The following is a 22,951-nucleotide window of genomic DNA, read 5'->3' as shown; positions in this document are numbered from 1 at the left end:
TATTACCCATAATCCTCGATTGCCTGAATGATTGGGGATCTGTCCACCTTAACCTTGAACACACTTAAGCATCCAACCTCCATGGCGCTCTGCAGTAAAGAAAAATTCCACACCCTCGGAGAAAAAAAAATCTTCCACATCTGTTTCAATGGGTGATTCCGAGTTTATGCCTCTGGACCTCGACTGTCCCACAACGAGAAACAACCTATCAACGTCCCGATATCCATACATGTCACATTTCTTAATGATCCCTTGAAAAGGATCACCCATTGTGTGTCAGTCTAATCTATTAAGGGTTCCTTATTCTGACAAGGATGATGCAGCCTGATCCATCTTATTAATAATTTGCCCATTAACCAGAAAACAGAATTCTGCAGTTGAGCATTTATCTACAAGATGGAGCATCTTGTACAACATACTTGTATCTCTATCATTGCCTCAAAGCCCCTTTAAATCTGTCCTGGAGAATGTTTCAGTAGCTCAATGCCATTTTTAGGAACTGTTGGCTCCTAATGCAGCTAGATAATGCTACTTCCATGAGTCATAATGTTCCACTATGCTCTTCTCGAATAACATTTTTAACATTTGGAAGTTTTAGTTTCCCACAAATCCTCACATGACCAGGCTTTGACATTACTGAGAATCATTATACTTTAATCTTTCAAAATATTTTTGTTTCAGTTTGGTTTGTCTTTGCGCCTGCACAATAGCAAGTATTTTAAAACCACATTATTTACCATTAACATGTCATCGCTTATCAATACAACTAGACTCCTGGAAAAATGCAATTTATGTCAGCTCTGTCAAGGCCAAACACCAAAATCTCTCAGCCAATTAGATAATCAAAGGGAGGGGAGCAAACACAATTGGGCAGAAGCGGGGATGAAGTGCCTGGACGGTAGCTGACCAGTAAGTGTGTAGCTGAGATAGGGCAGGGTAGTCATCAAAAGAGGTGAGAACTTGAAACTTTGGGTTGGCATTCAACAGTAACCCTTCAAACAAAAGGATTTTAAGGGAATGCCTTCATAAACAGTAGTGAGAATGGGGGAGTTTGCCACATGGAATGGAAGTGTTGATACACTTGAGGGGAGACTTGCGTAGGAGGGAAAGAAAGCAGAAAAGGAAGAGCTCATTGAAGTGGATGAGTGGAGGGCAAACACCAACGCCAGCCAGTCAGGCCAAATAACCCATTTCTATTTCAGATTCTACATAAACATGGTCATGGTTGAGCAATTAATATGGGCCTAGACCTTGAGAGAACTCTCCTGTTTTTATGGTTTTTATCCAACCTCGAAGGAAGGAGGGTCCTTAACTTCCCATCTCATCAAAAGACAGCACCTCGACAGTTCCCACGCTGCAATCTCGGGAATGGAGTTTGATCCTAGAAGGGTCTGACTCTGAAACAAGAGCACTCCTGCTGACTAAAGGCTGACTGCTCAGCAGCCAGTAACAGTGAGCAGGCAGATCGGAGAGGGGCAGACTGAGGCTCTTTGGCTTGTCTAAGACAAAAGGACAACTCTGAATAAATAAAGATTAGAGCAGTGCTGGAAATGCACAGCAGGTCAGGCAGCATCGGAGGAGCAGGAAAATTGACTTTTCGGGCAAAGGCCCTTCATCGGGAATCCAGGTTTCCTGATGAAGGGCTTTTGCCCGAAACGTCGATTTTTCCTGCTCCTCGGATGCTGCCTGACCTGCTGTGCATTTCCAGCACTGCTCTAATCTTGACTCTGATCTCCAGCATCTGCAGTACCCACTTTCGCCAACTCTGAATAAATGTCTAGGAGCTGAAAGGAGGTGGAGGCGAAGGAAGGAAAAACATTAAGGCCCAGCTCCTGATTTCAACGCTAATAGGGTCATTCACATTCTCTCTCTAAAAATAACATTTCTAGTCCCACATTGCTACATCCTAGTTCACACTTTTGCTAACCCTTGTGACTGAGCAGGAAACTTACCTTTTGAAATGAGATGGGTGATTCTCACACATGCTGGTTTGCTTACTGCCTGCAGTGTGAACAACACTAACACGTTAAAGCTGTAACCTTTGCAGCCATTCGCACACTATACATTTTAGAAAAAAAGATTATAGGAGGGGAACAGAATCAACGTGTGAAGAAAAACACTGCTCCAATTCATCCTTCCATTTGATTTGCCCAAACTAAAAGCAGAGATTAACCAAGTAAGAGATGAAGATCGTCAAGTAAGTAGTTCAAGTCAAAACAGTTGACGAAAGGGGTGAAGTTCAGTTGTAAATTTCCCAAATATGCACCGCGCCCTCCAACCACACCACACCTCCCCCCCCCCCACACCCCAACAGTGGAAACGCAAGTTCTGAAAACTACATTTGATTAGATTTTTTTTTAGATTACATTACAGTGTGGAAACAGGCCCTTTGGCCCAACAAGTCCACACCGACCCGCCGAAGCGCAACCCACCCATACCCCTACATTTACCCCTTACTTAACACTACGGGCAATTTAGCAAGGCCAATTCACCTGACCTGCACATCTTTAGACTGTGGGAGGAAACCGGAGCAAACCCACGCAGACACGGGGAGAACGTGCAAACTCCACACAGTCAGTCGCTTGAGGCGGGAATTGAACCCGGGTCTCCGGCGCTGTGAGGCAGCAGTGCTAACCACTGAGCCACCATGCCGCCCATCTGCTGGGGTATCTGACAGTTACAACTGAAGGTTTGGTTTAACAAGAAAATCAGACAAATACACAGCACAGAAAATAAATGTCCCAGCGACAAGGTCTTTCATTCAATAATTCACCTCTCAGGAGGTGAAAATGAAGCAGGTGTACTGACTTGAACCAATAGGGAAAACACTACTGCCACCAAGTGGTTACTAGGGAAATAACATGTGGAACAACTGGCTCACTTTCAGGGATGAGGCTGAATTTATTGCCATTCCTTTATCCCATTATTGTGTAGTCATTTAAACACCTGGCTTTAACTCATACCCATCCGACATTAATTAGCACCTGCTCCTTCCCTAGAATATTTATTCAAAATTGTCAAAATAGAAATAAGGAGAAAATGCTGAAAAAATAAAGTCCATCAAACTTTCATCCTCTGTACACCCTAGGTCAGAGATTTTTAAATTCTCACCCTTGTTTTCAATTATCTCTATGGTGTCATCCCTCTCTATGTCTTTAATCTCTTCCAGCCTCACCAACCTTCTGTTGTACCTGCACTTAAAGTGTGGCCTCTCCTCCACTTACCATTTTAATGGCTTCATCTTGGGGTCTTCAGTTGCTGAGGCTCTAAGATTTAAAGTATTGTAGAAAACATGCCTTTTGATCAAATGTTTGGTGATTGGCCACAAATCCCATGTGACTCAGTGTTAAATATTGTTTGATCAAGGTCATGTGAAGTCTCTTGAAATATGTTACTGTACTACAAGGTGCTACGGAAGTTCAGGTTTCAGTTTCAGCATTTCAAAGGCAAATAGACATTTTATTTTCTGAGGTGTTAATGCTGCATTAGGACTGGAACAGGCTCTGAGGAAGGGTCACTCAACCTGAAATGTTAACTCGGATTTCTCCCCACAGATGCTGCCAGATCTGCTGAGCTTCTCCATCAATTTTTGTTTTTGCTTCTGATTTACAGCACCCACAGTTCTTTTGGACTTTTTTTTTAAAAAGTGAAAATCGTTGGGGATGGGAAACAGGGAAACATAGAAAACAGTGGGAAAGGTGAAGAGCCTGAAGTGCTCACTCCTATGACCATAAGATATTGGACTGGAATGAGTCTGCTCCTCCATTCAATTAGATCATGGTTAATCTGATGGCCCTCAACTCCACATTCCTCCATTTTCCCCATAACACTCTATTCCCTGACCAATTAAAAGTCTATCTCAGCTCTGAATATACTTAATGACCAACCTTGACAGCCCTCTGTGGTAGTGAATTCCACAGGTTCATCATGCTCAATGTGGCTAGCATCAGTCTAGTAATCACTGAATCAAAGTGACCCACTTTTAAAATAAATCCCCAAATTTTAATGGAGCATATCTAAAGAGAAAAAAAATACCAAGGACAAAACATTACACCACACGGGGAGGGGGTGATTATTTTCTTATTTATTAAATTCAAATTACATCACAGGCTGCTGTTCTCTTGATAACTTAAAGGTTGGACTTGTAGATCTTCTTAACATAGCTAAAAGGTAAGTAGCAGAAGGCAAGGGCTACCTCACTATTCACAACAGCGTTATAAAACAGAGGCTAACACCAGATTTAAGCAGATAGTAGTTCAAATGACCACAGCTTATTCAAATTGATAGATTTTAATCAGTTTCTTAAAGGAGAAAATAGAAGCAGAGAGGTGCAAAGATGCAGCGAGGGAATACCTTGGAGCTTAGATAATTAAAAGGCACAGTCACCAATGAGCCTTCTATTAAGCATATATCAAATAAAAATAAACATGCATTCTAATACTAAGTATTAGAACAGTCTCAGCATTGGTGAATAAAGAAACAAGTGATTGTTACCAAAAGTAAATAATTAAGGTTACAAAGTTTATTAAGAGAAAGTAACAGTCCAAAGCAGATTGTCCAAATGCTAGTCTGCAGCCACAATTATTTTCAACACAAACTATTGACACTGGAGTTTATTCCTGGATCTGTTATGGCTAGTTGAATTTTCTCTTTCTGGACATAGTGGTGTAGATTTGGTTTTCACTTTTAGGAACCCCTCAATTTTGATGATGAGGGTTTCTAATGGTTTTTCAACACCCTTTGATAAAAGGGGTTTTAGAGAAAGAGATAGGGCAAAAAACCATTGTTTTTGCAGTGGATTGTCTCTTATGTCTATGGCTGAAACTAATGTATTTTACACACACAAACTAAGTAGGAGACCTGTCTCTGAAAGGATCATAGACTCAGTGACTCGCATCAAGCAGCTTATATTCTGTGTTAATGCAATACGTTAATGCAGTGCTGTTGTAACTAGTGTCCTTTCTTTCCAAAAAAAAAACTCAAGAAATATCTATAAATATATGTCCAGCCAATATTATAAGTTAATATTTCAGATTACACATCTTCATAATATGGTTACATTGGTGGCCCACAGGAATTACATATCTTGCATTGTTGTAGAGGCAAAGGAGATTGTGGTGATAGGGAGGAAAGACGCCATGGAGGGATTTGGAAACATGGGTGAGAATTTTATAAATCAAAATGTTGATCAATTGTGAATTAACATGGAGCAGTGAGGAGAGGAATCATAGGGGAATGGCTCTTGCTACAAGTTATAGGGTGGTGAATAATCTCAAGATTGAGGATCCAATATGAGAGAGTAGCCAGAAATTTGACAAGTGTAGGGGTACTGAAGGCATGAAAGAGTGTTTCAGCATATTCCAAAGTTAAAAACAGATTTAATTACATCGTCTTTGTATTAGTTAATCCATCCAAAGAAGGAATTCTTAAAAATATTAAATGCAGAAAACATACAGACCTAACAAAGGAATTTATAAGAATGAAAAAAGGATCCCCAAAAACATAAAAGTAACCCTCAAGAAAAAAAAAGGAAGTCACTTTAGACTGGACAAAGGCACAATTCAATCAGAAATACTAATTAAGTTTTCAAAATTTTTCAATTGCATGTATAGCCATTTTTATTTTTGCTCCATTGCCTAGTTGACAATACATTTAAAATATTTCATCCTGTAAAAATGCAACAGACACCTGTAAACTAACTTTAAATTCCAAAATGGTTTGCTGTACTGTTAAAGTATTGACCTCCTGTCTTACCTTCATGTCGGCATGGGGATTCACATCCTTTCTGTGGTGAAGCTACACGAAGGAAAATCTGCTGTCGCCAGGATTGCCGACGGCTGCGCATCAGATTCCCATGACCATTACTCCCTCTGCATGGGCTCGGACTGGATTCATAGTCACTGTAGGAAGTAAACACCCAGAAAGGCAACCATGATCCATTAAACCACTCTGTAACATTCAAAGTTAATAATTTCTCAGTTCATTTTCTTCAAATGAAGAATTAACCCAAATCAGAAATGTTTGTTAGTTGCATATTAAAGCGAGTGAATAATTGTTTTTACTTCAATAGCTGAGCCTTCTAATGAGCATATATCAAATAAAAATAAACATGTATTTTAATATTAAGTATTAGAACAGTCTCAGCATAGGTGAATAGAGAAACAAAATTAAAGATTAACCAGTGCTTCATCCATCTGTTATCATTTTGTGGAATCGGATGACCGCATTAGGGAGCTTTATGGCCTGAGAGTTAGCGTAGCATTGTTAACACCTTGAAGTAACAACCAGCATATATAGACATTAGTTCAGGCTCCTTCAGAATCAATAAAACATAAATGCTGATGTTTTAACAATTAGGCTTAGTCATAGAGTCAGAGAGATGTACAGCATGGAAACAGACCCTTTAGTCCATCCTGAAGAAGGGCTTATGCCCGAAACGTCGATTCTCCTGTTCCCTGGATGCTGCCTGACCTGCTGCGCTGTTCCAGAACACATTTTCAGCTCTGATCTCCAGCATCTGCAGACCTCACTTTCTCCTTTAGTCCATCTTGCCAACCAGATATCATAACCTAACTTAGTACCATTTGTCAGCACTTGGCCCATTTCCCTCTAAACCCTTCCTATTCATATACCCATCCCGAAGCCTTTTAAATGCTTTAAAAGACAAAACGTGATTAGTCAAGAGTGTGGTGTTAGAAAAGCACAGCAGGTTATGCTGCCTGACCTGCTGTGTTGTTCCAGCACCACACTCTCGACTCTGATCTCCAGCCCTCACTTTCTCCCACAAAGATGACTATCCTTCCACTCAAAATTGAGAAAGTTTATCAGCAATAAAGCACCGGAAATTCCACCCAGGTACAGAACCAGAAATGTACATCTGGGCATATCAAATTTCAAATGGTATCAGTTAAATATAATCTAATCTATTTAAAATCATTGCATAACGTTTTTTAAATCCCCAGGAATATGTTTTTCATTGAAAACCAAAATTACCTTCCATGCCTTATGGTGTGGAGGCAGTAATCATAACAATTCCTACAGTATTCAGCAATTTAAAACCATGATCAGGTAACTAATTTAACCCTTTATTCTCTATCATATCCTGGCTTTTGGGAACTTTACACAAGGTGAAAACTTTAATTTCTTTACAAATTTACATGATGGAAATTAACTTTATGTTTGCATTATCCACATTCCCAATGTCTGTAAATCTTTTCCTGAAACAGGAGTTGGATTGAGGTCACAGGCATGTTTGGAGGGGACAGGTTGGAGGTGGAGTTTGAATTTATTTTTAAATCACATTTGAAAAAGAGCAGGGGGAGTGAATTCCAATATTGACAATGGGATACTGTACAATGGAACATTAGTGCAGTTAATCTGATTCACAACAAAAGTCAACTAAGCTTTGTCTGGCATTAATACTTCAGGAGTTAACCTCAACACACTCAGAAATCAAGCACATGATACCAAAACCAAAACCATAGCAGAACACATGACTAAGATGCTATTCCTAATTCCTCTTCACTGGTATTCCAAATTGAAGTAGTCAAAGGAATACGGTTTACAGTCAGGCTGGCAGTAGACCAAGGGGCTTTACTATATTTGCGATAAAATGGCTGTTTGTTTTATCTCCCTAAATAATGGTACAGTTATTGAAAAAAATTCAGACTCTGATTATCTGGGATTTTAACTCTATCAACACCTCTACCCACAAAACAAGTGGTCAATCACTCCTGAAAGCAAAGGAGAGCATTTGGAATAGCCAATATTTCACTGTATATAACCATCCTGTAAAATTCATGAGAGCACTCGCGAGCAAGACATATTAAACACAATCAGGAAGGAAAGGGAAATGATGCTGACAGCTACAAGAGCGTAGTTACAAGTTGGTGAATTTTTTAAACTCAAGGAGTGGTGAACTTGTGGAATTTCCTGCTGCAGAAAGCAGTTCAGACCAAAACATGGAATGTTTTCAAAGAGTTATGTACAGCTGTTATGGCTAAAGAGACTAGACAGTATGGGGACAAAACAGGAACAGGTTTCTGAGTTAGATGATCAGCCATGGTCACACTGAATGGTGCAGCAGACTCAACTGGCTGAATGGTCTACTCCTGCTACTATTTTCTATAACATGCTCAAATAAAACTTCAGTAAATAACAGAAACACATTGATTATGAAATTGTGGCTCAAGATTAGGTTTTTAAGAGTTTTTAAAATTCCCTTTGAGATGTGGGCATCACTAGCTAGGCCAACATTTATTGCCTTGTCTCTATTTGCCCCTGAGAAGATGGCGACGACCTGACCTCTGGAACCATTGAAGTCCATGTGCTGTGGGTTGACCCACAATGCTGTTAGGGAGGAAAAGCCAGGATTCTGACCCAGCCACAGTGAAGGAATGGCAATATATTTCCAAGTCAGAATGGCGAGGGGCTTGGAGGGGAACTTGTAGTGGTGGCGTTCCTATATATCTGCTGCCCTTGCCCTTCTAGATGGAAGTGGATGTATGGCACTGAGTAAGAATTTTTGATGAAGTTAGAATAGAATAGAATCAAATTGAATCCCTACAGCATGGGAACAGGCTATTCAGCTCAACAAATCCACATTGATTCTCCAAAGAGCATCCCACCCAGACTCAACCCCCACGACACTATTCCTGTATCCCTGCATTTCCCATGACTAACCCACACACCCCTGGACACTATGGGCAATTTAGCATTTAGCCAATCTACCTAATCTGCACATCTTTAGACTGAGGTAGGAAACCCGAGCACCCGGAGGAAACCCAGAGAGACATGGGGAGAATGTACAAACTCCACAAAGACAGTCGCCCGAGGCTGGAATTGAACCTGGGTCCCTGGTGCTGTGAAGCAGCAGTGCCAAACAGTGAGCCAGTGTGTCACCCCGAACTTCTGCAATGCATCTTGTAGGTGGTACACACTGCTCTCTACTGAGCATCAGTAGTGGAGGGAGTGGATGCGGTGGGTGTGGTGCCAATCAAGTGGCTGCTTTGTGGTGGATGGTGTCAAGCTTCTTGTGTTGTCAGGGCAGCACTTATCCAGGCAAGTGGGGAGTATTCCATCACACTCCTGACTTGTGCCTTGTAAATGGTGGATAGGCTTTGGAGAATTAGTAGAGGAGTTATGCACAGCAGTATTCCTAGGCTATGACCTGCTTTTGTAGCCACCATATTTATATGATGAGTCCAGTTGAGTTCCTAGTCAATGGTAACCCAAAAGATGTTGATAGTGGGAGACTTAGTGATGGTAACATCATTGAATACCAAAAGGGGCAGTCGATCGATCATCTCTTATTGGCGATGGTCATTGGTGGGGGCAAATGGCACTTGTCCCTTGCTTGTCTATTATCCAGATCTTGCTGTACTTGGACATGGACTGCTTCATTATCTGAGGAGTTGTGAATGGTGCTGAACATTGTGCAAACATCAACAAACACTCCCACTTTTGACCTTAAGATGGAGGGAAGGTCATTGATAAAGCACCTGAAGATGGGTAGGCCTAGGAAACTATCTTGAAGAACTCCTGCAGAGATGTCTTGGAACTGAGATGACTGACCTCTAACAACCACTACCATCTGCCTATGTGCCAGATTTAACTCCAGAGTTTGTCCCCAATACCCATTAATTCCATTGCTTCCAGGGCTTCTTGATGCCACACTCAGTCAAGTGCAGCCTTGAATATGGCTGTCACTCTCACCTCGTCTCTGGAATTCAGCCTTTTGTCCATGTTTGAACCAAGGATGAAATGAGGTCAGGAGCTGAATAACCCTGGCAGAGCCCAGTGGATTTCTCCTATACTTTGTGCACAAGACATAACTGGGCAATTTTCCACAATGTCGGATAGATGCTGGTGCTGTAACTGCACTGGGATATCTTGGCTAAGTGAGCTGCAAGTTCTGGAGCTCAAGTCTTCAGTACTATTGCTGGAATGTTGTCAGAGCCCATTGCCTTTGCAGTATCTAATCCCTTTAACAGTTTTTTTTGATATCATATGAAGTGAATCAAATTGGCTGAAGATTGGAATCTGTGATACTGGAGATGGCCAAGATGTTAATGAATCCAAATTACATTCATCCAGCAAATAAATTTGGGGTCAGTATTGTACAAACTTTCAAATGTTCTTGGCTGATTTAAAGAAAACATCATGGTCAGGATAACAAAACAAAGAACTGTGGACCCTGGAGATGTGAAACACACTAAAGGAGAAATTACTGCAGGAACTCAGCAGGTCTAGTCATAATCTGTGGAGAGAAAGCAAAGTTAACATTTCCGGTCCAAGGACCTTTCTTCTGAACTGCCAGGATATGGGTGTTGCTGCAGATGCTGGAATTTAGCATCCACCCCTAGCCGCTATAACTCTGAATATTTGAGCCACTTCAGGCGGCAGTTAAAGGTTAACCATATTGGTATGGGACTGTTGGCTTTTATTTTCCAGAAATATTTCAAAAAATGAATTCAGATTCTGGTGGATCATGGTGGATGTAGATTCTCATCCTCTGGATTAGTGGGTACCTCTTTGATGTTATATTCTGCAGCACTTTCCTCTGTTGATTAAAATCAGTGGTAACATCTAAGAAAATGTGAGCTATTTACCATGCCTTGGGTGTCTCTCTTTGATGAAAGCAGTCACAAAGAAATTCATCACTAACTTCTAGGCGCCACTTCAACCTTCAGCTGACTGAGGAACAGAGTATTTAAGGCCATGTTCTGAAACCGGAATCTGAAATCACAGTTTAGTGATCCCTGATATTCCTCCATGCTTTGAAGATTTAGAAAACATACAGATGCCACCTGAAAGGACTGGAGAAATCCGATCAGTGGTACCTTCACAGTAGCACACAAAGCCCCTAACAACTCAACTATTTCAACCTCCCAGCACCACGTGCTTCACATGTGGCAGAAGCTGCAGGTCACACATTAGGCCCAACAACCACTGAACCGGAGTGGAAGCAAGTCAGCCCCAGTGAATATGAATCACAAAATGTCGTACGCAGGTACGACGAGTAACTAGGAAGGCAAATAGAATGTTGCTATTTATTACAAAGGGAATATAAAAGTGGAGAACTTCTGACACAGTTTTACCAGGCAGTAATGAGATCACTTCTGGAGTACTGTGCATATAGTTTGAGTCTTCTTATTTAAGATATAGTTGCATTAACAAGGCAGAGATAGTTCACTCATCAGATTCCTGAAATGAAGCTATCTTACAATGAAAGGCTGGACAGATTTGGCCTAAACAGAGTTTTGAAGCATGAGGGTGATCTTATTGAGACATACATGATGCTGAGGGGTCTTAACAAGAAAGATATTGAAAAGATGCTTCCCATGTTTGAGATCTATAGTTCACGAGCCCTGTGTAAAAGGAAGGGATCCCCAACTTCAAACAGAGATGAGGACTTATTTTTTCTTTCAAACAGTTATTACTCTATGGAATTCTCCTCCAAAGACAGCAGTGGAGACTGGGTCATTGACTATTTTTGAGGGTGAATTAGATAGATCCTAGGTCTAAAAGGGAGTCAAAGGGTATAGCAGTGGCCTCACCAAGATCCTATACAACCTCAACATGACGCCCAAATTCCGAACTTCAATGGTCTGAGCAAGGAAAGCAAGTGTTCTAAAGGCCTTCTTAACCACTGTGATACAACTTCCAAAGAACTATATACCCAACTCCTAGATTTCTCTGTTCGCCAACATTCCCCAGTGCCCCAACATTAACTAGATAAGTCCTGCCCTTGTTTGTTTTACCCAAAATGCAATACCTTGCATTTATCCAAATTAAACTCATCTTCCACTCCTCAGCCCTTTGGCCCAATTGATCAAGTGTCCTTTTGTAATCTTAGAAAACCTTCTTCACTGTCAATTACACCACCAATTTTAGTGTCATCTGGAAACTTGGACAGTACATGAATAGGAAAGGTTAGAGGGATACGGGTCAAACATAGTCAAGTGGGACTAGCCTATTTTGAGAGATTTGGTCAATATGGATGAATTGAACCAAAGAGTCTGTGCCTGTACTGTATGAAGCTAGGACTCTAGAAATGGATACTATTTAGTTAAGAATAACTTCTATATTCTGAAGAGGAGTCATATTGAACTCAAAACATTAACTCTGTTTCGCCATCCACAGATGATGTCAGACCTCCTTGAGTTTCTTCAACATTTTTTGTGTTTATTATCATTTAAAACCACTGTCTTTGTACAACCCAATCTAGGGAATTTGAACAATCCAGTGTTGATTAAAGTTTGTGGAAAGACACAGTCCAGCAATGGGTTTCGTGGCACGTTACTTAAATTACTGCAACAGTAATCCAGACGTCTGGACTCATAATCCAGAGAGCATTAAATAACGGAAAGAGAAAACCACACTCAATAGAACTGAAAATTCTGTTGGATTGTTATAAAACCTCAATTCGTTCATGTTAATCATTTGGGAAAGAAATCTGATGCTCCCACCCTCTACCTTCTCAGTGACTCGTCCCACACTAACTGCAAGCGGTCAAGACGACTTTATAACCCAAGAATGAAAAATAACTTAATTATTAACTACAGACCCATAAAATGACAGATTAACATAGTACCTTAGAAACAAAGTTTATAAACTGCAGTCTATTCAGTTAAAAATTATACCATTGAAGTGAAGAAAGCTATTGATACACGATTCCTACCTTTTGGTGCTGTGGTTGAGAGCTACAGGAACCAGAAATTTTAGAAAGTTTGGAGCAGAAGTTGAAGATGGAAGCCTTGCTCGTAGGCCGCTAAGATGAGAAGCACTGATACAGTTTAGGAAACAAAAAGGTTTACTAAAACACAATTTACTGGAGAGCAGCTTCTGCAGTCTTCAAAAGGATTCAGCATCAGAAAATTTACAGAGACATCCCTTAGCAAAATTAGGCAGAAAATATCTTGCAGGTAAAAAAGTATAACTGAAGCTCAAGTTAACTGGTTAACAATTTTTACTTGCTCAAAATTCCACAAGAGAATCACGGCTGCATGAATTCTTGAATTCTACTGTCCAAAAACAAAAGTGTATTTCTCAGTTTTGGATAACAAAATCTATTCCTCCCAAAATTTCAAAGTATTTCTCCAACCTCACCGAATTCCCATCTGCAGCCAAATACCTATCCTAACTTAGCACTAAGTATACTTCAAGACAAGCTGCCCGTAGATGGACACTGGTTAAACAGCATCATCTGCTGATAGCTACTGGGAGTTGTTGAACAAAAGCCAAGCATTCCTCACAAGAAATAAATTACTAGTACTGAAGGTTGTTGCACACTTACAAGCCATCAGTTTGACTAGACACTGGGCAGAACTTTGGCAAATGTCATTTATGTTACTGGTGCAAGGGGATAAAAGGCTGGGAAGATGACCCCCAAAAAAATACGATTCAATCAATTAGTAATCAGGGGTTGTCTGTATGTTGTTAAAGCAAGCAGTTGGGCCTTTACATTCCATGGCAGTTGCTAGGAGTTCCTGATGAAGGGCTTTTGCCCTAAATATCGATTTTCCTGTTCCTTGGATGCTGCCTGACCTGCTGTGCTTTTCCAGCACCCCACACTAGACTCCAACCTCCAGCATCTGCAGTTCTCACTTTTGCCTAGTTGCTAGGAGTGCCTATTGATGACCTGTTGGAGGCAGGTTCCAACTCCATAGATGGAAATGTTGGGTGCTTTCATGTCCTGGGTAGCGTCAGTCCACATATGTCTCCTTAGCCACTGATAGTGATGAGGTAGAGCTAGGATCTACTGAGGAATTACGATTTGGAAGTGAGGATCATATTCAAAGAAAAATTCAATGTTGCTCTTTTACAAAGAGAGACATAGGTCTATCTTCAATCTACTGCTAGGAAGAAAAGACCAAAAGAAGGAACTTAGTAACCTCTGGCCCACCTTTGCTGGAATTTCTGGCCTTATGCAAATGAAAAAAAATCATCATCATCATGGATCTCATAACTAGCATTATAGTCAGAGTTATAATTGGGAAATTCCTCGTAATTTTGTAAGTGGGACAGCAGCAGATGCCCATTAGGCTTTATTCATTATAGCAATATCATTTTTTTTCACCTGGTCTCCACTTAATTTTAGAATCTGCTCTTTATTGAAAACCAGTTACATTGCGCTCGAGCATCTTTTAAAGGATTCAAGATGCACAGATTAATTTCATTTTTGTGACAGACCAAAATAACCTACACAGAGGTTAATCAAAATGTACTCCATTCTCTAGGAATTTAGAAAGTTGGCTATTTCTTAAAGCCTAGTACAAAACAAGGTTTTTTTTTTTGCAAGGGATGTTTGGAAACACATACCAAAGTGCAGGTTCATGCAAGTAAAGGTCATTGGCAATAAGAAACATGCAAATAGTCAAACACAAAGCATAGCGGGAACTTTATTTTACATTACTTATTCCAGACCCTAATGAGGAGAAGTTGGAATGAGACAAGCAATCAATAATGAATACTAAAATAGAAGAGATTAAAATTTGTAGTCGTCTAAACTGTAGGAACTTCAATGTCAATAAATTAGATAAATGCTGAAGACAGAGAACAGTTGTCCACAAAGTAGTTTGATGTTTTTAAGATCTAATCTTCTGAAATATGCCATAGATACTGATCATGGAAAGATATTCTTTGCAATTGAGGCTAACGTTATGGGGTTGTGAGGGAGGAGAAGTAAACCCTATCAGATATATGATATGTTTTTATTGTTCACACACACTTCAAACAACCATAACATGTCCAAAGGTTACCACACCTTATTTCTGCAGATGTGCAAGTAGTATTGCCACGATGCTGCTAGCCTCTGTTTATTTCAGTTCAAAACTGACAATAATACTTCACTGAATTGCTCCCGAAATTTCAATGATGATTACAAAATCCACTAAAACTGATATTTTGCCGTCAGGCTTCCAAAAGCTTGAAATAAAGAAACGTCTTTCAACTGGTTGAATATGTGGATCACATTTTCCTATTAAATTTTTAAATAACTTAAAACTCAAGTTATTTGGAAATTGAATCAAATTTTATCCATCCTGCTCACTGAAAATTAAAAAGGGGCTCATTATTAACGGAAATATGACCAAAAACAAACATCTGGAAAAACACACCATCTCATCATTTCAGTGCACAGGATTTCAACAGCTGGTGTGAAGGGACAATAGCAAGAAGAAAAAAAAGGAGAATCGAAAGACACCGATTTAATCCCCGCTTTGCCAAGCCCTCAATCAGAGTCATGTTATTATGAGGCAACATGGAGTATCACTCAGGTGGACAGAATTCCAACATGGAGTATCACTCAGGTGGACAGAATTCCAACATGGAGTATCACTCAGGTGGACAGAATTGGTGCAACAGTTTCTTTTGTGCTACTTCCTAAAAATATAGAACCTATCCTTTGTCCCTTCAAGGAAAACATATTACACAAGAGCACCCAGTGCTGGTATCAAGCAATCTCAGGTCAGTTATAACAAGATTCTCCCTACTCTGTCTTAACAGTGATCCTATTGGATAGCACAGCAGATTTTCAGGCTGGAATGACCTACTCCTGTTCCTGTTTCTTATGGCCTTGTGTGTCTCAACTTTAACCTCGAGAATACCAATTAAACTTTCTGACTGAAAGTATCATTTGTATCAGCTTCTGATGAGCAGTGTCAAGTTGCTTTGTGTTCTGACTTTCTGCTTACAGGATGAGCATGCAATGGATTGAGACTATCCAAATTTTCCTGAAATTTGATGAAATAAACAAGGACATCTCCAAGGCAGGAGAGAGCATTTCACCCTACCAACCTGGGCTGGATTCAAACCTCGAATGTAAGAGAAAACCTGGACCTAACTTCTGTGTTCATGCTCTTATCACACTGGCTACTAGCCTGTACAGGACTATTACAGTCATCCACAATGGGCTAAAATGCACTATTAACAGATACGATTCTTCCTTGCCCCCACAGATTTAGCAAGTTATTACATGTGTTAATACTTCACCCTCACCTTATCTGGCAATTGGGATAGCAAATACAGAAAGTGAAAGGGTCTAACACATGATGGAAAAATATGCAGTTGCAGAAAACTGTTTGCAATATCTAAAATATATAAACAATATTCTGTGGCAGTTTTGTGTTTATGCTAATATGGTTAAAAACAAAACCACCTGCTTTTATTCAACAACGTCACAGCCGGTGCTATGAGTGAGTGTTTAATGTTTACTCAGTTACTGCTCTACAAGCGTGCCATCTGATTGTTTGGTTCCTGCAGTAATTAAGTGGCACATATCATCATTCAATGGAGCTGGCACAACAGCTCACAACCACACACACTGTGACACAGCAGGCAAAACATTGCTCAGTCATGCCTCCATGCCTGCAGACAGTCTCACCTTCTTTTCAATATCAGCCCACCATCCCTTCCACCGGAGCTAGTCTTCAAATACTTAAAAAAATTTGGAGTGGAAATAGAAGACCGCAGGTGATCTACAGACCTGTGCAACCTGGACTGTGGTGATTTGCCGTGAGCATTACCACTTGATATGTTCGGGCTACATGTCCAACAAACAGAAGAGACAAAGACAAGTGGCCAAAGTCAGAAAATAGAACATCACATTTTTTTTAACATGTTCAACAGGCAGGAATGCAGGTGCAATCGAATCAGTGCGGTTTGGAAATATTCTTAAAATAGGAATTTAAAGTAGACGGACATGGTAATAAGGAACATCCTATGCTAGTTGAAAATGTACAAGAGTTTCTTGCTGTTACAATGGAGGCTACACAAATGGTCTTGCCAGGAAATTTAGCTGCTGTTATTGCTTAACAGTTGCCATCTCCAGGCAGAGCCCTGAGGCTATGCGACTGGGTTTGATAAATGGTGGATGGATTTGACTAGTAAAATTCTGTCTTCCTCTTAAACCCACTTGCCATATGTCAGACTCAAGGCACATTTCTGGAAGGCTGCAGTTTATACAGGGTAATGCCCAGGCAATTTCCCAGCCAGGTCTCGGGGCCCTCCTGCATCAGCAAGTCTCTAAGGCAGGAAGTGAAATGAGAAAACAAGAGCGTTTGCAAATGGAAAAGCTGCAGCGACTATGAAAAGATGAATTATGCTAAAACTGGAGCTAACCCACAAAAATAACTCTGTTCAAGCTTTGACCACCTACAGTAATCCTATTTCCACAGGCCACCATGTCCCAAACCCCTCACTTCAGTCACAAACCCAGGCCAGAGACACCTGCTCACAGGGAGAAGCTCCCTCTTCTGCTCTGAAATAGAGCCTTTCACGGTGACTAAAGGTACAGAAACCAGAGACTACTGTGATTTCCAACATTCCACTGACACAAAAACCCATTTTAAGGTAGATTTTCAGATGCACTGCATAAAACGTTAACTTGGAATTTTTTTTCCTATCACTGCTCAATATTTCGAACTCTATAATTGCAGCCAGTTTCAGCAAGATACTCCACCACACCTATACTACCCTCTTGCTCCATTTAATATAAGCCATCGTGCCAAGGATTCTAGCTACATTCCAATTCAACTACACGGTCTTTTTCCATCACCTCACCCCATGCAAGAACCCAAAGGCATCAAATGAAATTTTGTCCTTTATTAGAAGGGAATTTGAGAACAGTAAGTTTTGTTAAAATCTTACAGGGTGCTATTGATTACTGTGCACAGTTTGTGTCCCCATATTTAAGAAAGGATGCCTCAGCATTGGAGGGGGTTCAACAAAACTTCATGAGGTGGATTCCTGGGATGAAGGGCTTGGCTTATCAAGAACAGCTGAACAGGTGAGGCCTTTATTTATTACATTCTAGAGGAATGAGAGTTAAGCTGGGTGTTTCCTTTTCTTTCAGCTGTTTCTTTTATTTCAGATTGTGTTTTAAATCCTGTTTTTTGTATAGTGTGATGGCGCCGGAGAGTGGTGACTGTACATTTTTCACTGCATTCCTGTACTCGAGTACACATGACAGTAAAATCTACATCCCAAACTGGATGGCATCAGGCTGAATCTTACATCTTTTTGGGTTACTTGTGAGATGCTTCCTGTATTTTGAAGGATTTGTCATTGCAAGGCCGAGCGAGTTTCTCACTGTATCTTCCCAAGCTTGCCTCATTAATCCCTCATTTCCAGTTCCAGTCTGCCTTTTGCAGAACAAATTGCCACTACCAGGTTATCTTGGTATTAACTGGCATCCTTTGTGCTTGTACCATCTTTAAAAGACCATCGTGCACGTGGAAAAGGACTTGCAATCTGGAGCAGCCCTGCACGTTTCCTGACGGTTTGCCCCGGTCACAACAGATGAGGGAGAGTGGTCCCTTGCTTTGCAGCCTGGGACATGGAAGTCCTGTTGGATGTGGTGCTCCAGAGGTGGGAACATTTTCATCTTCCAGAGCATCATGGTCTGGTTAGAGCAGTCTCAAACATCTTGAGGAATGCGTAACAATGGAGGGACAAGGCTAATGACCTTCCCCAACACTTTAGTGCTACCATTGTCTCTACACCACCTCACAATTTCTCTCTCCCTCCTACCGTGCCAACCTCACACTAAGGTTTACTGTGCCTCTTGAGCAAAGGAGACAGTGAGAACTGCAGATGCTGGAGAGTCAAAGTGTAGCACTGGAAATGGCACAGCAGGTCAGGCAGCATCTGAGAAGCGAAAGGGTCAACGTTTTGGCCATAACCCTTCATCAGGGCTGGTCCTGATGAAGGGTTATGTCCGAAACATCAACTCTTTTGCTCCTCAGATGCTGCCTAACCTGCTGTGCCTTTTCCAATGCCATGCTTTTATCAACTCCTCCTGAGCAAAGGCCATTCTCCTCGACTTGCTTGAGGATGGCTGGCAATCCTGATAAGTTTCTTTCCTTTGGGTCTACACTGAATGACACGGCAAGCAGGAGTAATATGAGCCTGATATCTCTGTCCAAGAGTCAAAGCACACAAAAGCAAGGTGAGGTACTGCCTCCGAGGGATGTTGTGAGCACCCAGAAAGGTGCAGGCTGTGGGGTCGCTATGAAAATGATGAAGAGTATGGAGATGCAGCTTGGTCCAGTCAACGAGCCTCTAACCATACAGTGTCATTGCTGTGGTTTTACAATGGTAGCTGCTGATGCAGGCAGAGGTGTAGTATTCAATTGCAGAAGTATCCTACAAGGGGATCAGAAATGCGCCATGGGGGTGTTTTGAGATTTTTTTTTTTTAAGAGGATGCCGATCTCCATAGATGGGTGGCTAGGGAGAGCCCCTTGAGATTTTGATGCCTAGTGTCCAAAATGATAGTTCTTTGGAGGCAATGGCAGGTTGATTTCGCCAGGTCCCTGTTCTGATTTTCAGGTTAAGAATTCTCAATTTTTAGTTTGATTCATACGTTTGGTAAGATAGGAAGTGGAATGTTATAAGGTGAGTTGGCTGTTGGCAAGTCATTTAACAAGCACTAACCCCCTTTAATCGGTAACTTAGCACTGCCTAGAGACAGGCTCAGAAAGCCATTTGTACATTATAAATGGAGTGGGATGCTCCTGATAGTAAGATAAGCCTTACCAGACTCATGTGATTCTGTCACAAATCTGGCCACAGCCCATATCTTTCAGAGCCCCATCAGATTCTGCTCCTAGCTACTGAATAAAGGTTGCTCATTTGAAACGGAGCCGTGAAGGAATTGCTTCTCTCCCAAGGTGGCAAATAGAAGCTAGATTTCTGAAAGTATTTAAAAGAGGAAGTAGGCAGATTTTTGAAACAGCAAGGAGGTCAGGGCGATGAGGAGCTGGTACGATATAAAGGGGAGGTGATGGCCTCATGATATTATCACTGGATTGTCAAGCCAGACATCCAAGTAACTTTCTGGGGACTCAGGTTCAAATCCCATCATGGCACAATTTGGATTAAGTGTCTAAATGATGACATGAACCCATGACCAATTGTTGGAAAAACCCACCTGGTTCACGAATACCCTTCAGGGAAGAAATCAGACCCACAGACCACAATCAGCAAGAATAGGTGATAACAGCTCCTCCACCACAATCTTGAACTTCAGTGCCTACAAGGCTGCATACTCAGCCCCTTACTGTACTCTTATACACTGTGTGGTCAAATTCCACCCTGACTCCATTTAGAATTTTGCTGATGACACCACCATTGTAGGTCAGAGGTCAAACAATGACAAAACAGAGTACAAGAAAGAGATTGTCTGTTTAGTGGCATGGTGTAAAGACAACAGTATCTCCATCAACATCAGCAAAATGAAGGAGTTAGTTGTTGACTTCAAGAAGTGGAGTGGAGGGCACGTCCTTGACTGTATCAATGGTGCTGAGGTTGAGATGGTCAAGTGCACCAAGTTCCTGGGAGTGATAATCACCAACAATCTGTCCTAATCCATCCATGTTGACGTGATGGTCAAGAAAGCACATCAATGCCTCTACTTCCTCAGGAGGCTAAGGAAATGCAGCATGTCCCCAAGGACTCCTACCAATTTCTCTAGATGCATCATAGAAAACATTCTATCTGGATGCATCACAGAATGGTATTGCAATTGTTCTCCCCATTCCGGTTATACTCTCTTCTGTCAGGCAGAAGATATGTAAGTTTGAATAAATCTGCAAATAGGTTCAAGAATAGCTTCTTCCCCGCCGTTATCAGACTTTTGAATGGACCTCAAATGTTAATCTGTCTCTCTGCACCTTCTCTGTGGTTGTAACACTGTATTCTGCACGGTATAATCTGCCGATATAGCACGCAAAACAACACTTCTCACTGTATCTTGGTAAATGTGACAACAATTAACTGAAGAGAGATTTAGTTATTTACTAAATACTTAGCAAAGAAAGATGATAAATGATCAGCTGCCAAAGCTAATGTCACACAGCACTTCATTCATGGGTTGGCTAATTATTCCTAATGCTATTAGCAGACAGTTTGGCACAACAATATCAATGGTTGAGAATAAATAACTGCAGCTCAGAACTTGGAAAGAGAAGCACATTTATCTTGACCTTGTTTACTGATGGTTCACAGCTTTTACTGGAACCACTAATGAATCTAGTGATATGCCCCTCATACAGCTCAGCACTGGAGGCAGACCTACAGAAGTCCAGAAAGTGGATAGCTCACTCCAATGAGCTTCACTGAAAGTTCCAATCGAGGCAGGGAACCTTACAATGGGAACAGAATTACAATGCCATAGACTTCAAGATTTTGTTTAGTCAGCTTGAAAATATTGTAAAATTGGTACATTATAGAGAGTACTCCCATCTATTTGGATTTCCAAAAGGCCTTTGACAAGGTGCCTCACAGCAGGCTGGTGTTAGTGGCAAGATACTGTCATGGATGGAGGACTGGCTAACTGGCAGAAGGCACAGAAATGGGATAAAAGGGTCCTTTTCAGAATGGCAGCCAGTGGGTAGTAGATTTCAGGAGGAGCCCATGCTAGGATCACAACAATTCATGTTATACATTAACAATCTGGATGAAGAAACTGTGGACATTATTGCAAAGTTTGCAGATGACACAAAGATAGGTGGAGGGACAGGCAATGTTGAGGTAGCAGGGAGGATGAAGGAGGACTTGGACAGGCTAGAAGAGTGGGCAAAGAAATGACAGATAGAACACAATGTGGGAAGGTGTGAGGTTATGCACTTTGATCGGAGGAATAGAGGCATATGGGGAAAGGCTTTGGAAATCTGAAGCATATAAGCACTTAGCAGTTCTAGTTCAGGATTCTCTGAAGGTTAACCTGCAGTTTCAGTTGGCAGTTAAGACAACAAATGTAAGGTTAGCATTCATTTCTCAAGAGGCCTAGAATACAAGAGTAGAGATGTACTGCTGAGGCTCTGGTCAGACACATTTGGAATATTGTGAGCAGCTTTGGGCTCTGTATCTAAGGGAGGATGTACCGGCATTGGGAGGGTCCAGAGAAGTTTTACAAGAATGATTCCAGGGAAGAAGGGCTTATCATATGAGGAACAGTTGAGAAGTCTGAGTCGGTACTCGATGGAGTTTAGAAGGATGAGGGGGATCTGATTGAAACCTGAGAATATTGAGGTGTCTGGTTAGAGTGAATGAGGAGAAGATTATCCCATGAGTAAGAGACTAGGACCCTAGTGCCCAGCCTCAGAATGAAAGGACAACTCTTTAGAACTGAGATGAGTAGGAATGTCTTTCGTCAGAGAGTGGTGACTCTGTGCAACTCATTTTTGCAGAAGAATGTGGAAGCCAAGTCATTGAGTATATTGAAGACAGAGGTAGATTGGTTTTTGATCAGCAATAGGATTAAATAATTTAGGGGAGAAGACAGGAGAAAGGGGATGAAAGACATATCAGCCATGACCGAATGCCGGAGGAGACTCAGAGTCATAGGGATGTACAGCATGGAAACAGAACCTTTGGTCCAACTCGTCCATGCCAACCAGATATCTTAAATTAATCTAGTCACATTTGCAATTCTGCTCCTATATTTTATGATCTTATTCTTTACAGAATAACAAACAATTTAAAGGAATACAACAGTAATAGTTCTTTCAGTTAGAAACTGTCACTTCCATAAAAGTGAAGGTCTCACATGAAAAGTTTAGAAAGATATGGATGCTGTCCAGAAAGTAACCCAAATCTTACTTTTGTTTGTGTGGTGTGTCTGTGCTCACTGAGTGATATCTCATCAGTTTCGGCTTGGGAAAGATCGGGGTCTCATCCAGCATCTGTTTCGGCTGTTCAACACTGGAAGGCATGTAACTGAAGGTATGGGCCCGCCGTCTAAATACTGGCTCAGCTGATTCAGTGCTGTTATCTAGGTCTTGCAACAAATCTCCCGTGGAACCATGAGACTTCACAGGACTAATGGGACATGCCTGGTCATCACTTTCATCCAAATAAGTACTCTGTGTGGACACAACAGTGATTAATTTCAATTAAAATAAGGGCTATCATTTATGTCTTTGGCACACTCCTTTTCCAATATATGA

At 41.1% G+C, this 22,951-nt stretch overlaps 1 protein-coding gene across 5 annotated transcripts in view; it reads right to left on the bottom strand.

Annotated features, from left to right (window-relative positions):
• Window positions 1-22,951, bottom strand: part of tbc1d1 (TBC1 (tre-2/USP6, BUB2, cdc16) domain family, member 1) — a 293,630-nt gene that overhangs the window by 88,091 nt on the left and 182,588 nt on the right. For 3 of the 5 annotated variants that reach the window (XM_043693132.2, XM_043693162.2, XM_043693170.2), the window contains exons 10-13: window positions 22,605-22,867; window positions 16,385-16,543; window positions 12,683-12,787; window positions 5,755-5,900 (exon numbers count right to left, since the gene is read on the bottom strand). In XM_043693132.2, coding sequence (XP_043549067.1) covers window positions 5,755-5,900; window positions 12,683-12,787; window positions 16,385-16,543; window positions 22,605-22,867 — 673 coding nt within the window. The remainder of the gene's footprint in view (window positions 1-5,754; window positions 5,901-12,682; window positions 12,788-16,384; window positions 16,544-22,604; window positions 22,868-22,951) is intronic. The other 2 variants (XM_043693142.2, XM_043693152.2) reach the window with 2 other exon arrangements.

This window comes from Chiloscyllium plagiosum, unplaced genomic scaffold (genome assembly GCF_037043375.1).
Source record: "Chiloscyllium plagiosum isolate Xiang-an unplaced genomic scaffold, Cpla_swu_hap1 HiC_scaffold_1, whole genome shotgun sequence".
Classification (NCBI taxonomy): Eukaryota; Metazoa; Chordata; class Chondrichthyes; order Orectolobiformes; family Hemiscylliidae; genus Chiloscyllium; species Chiloscyllium plagiosum.
Note: the sequence above shows the minus strand (reverse complement) of the source record. Positions and strands in the feature narration are given on the sequence as shown.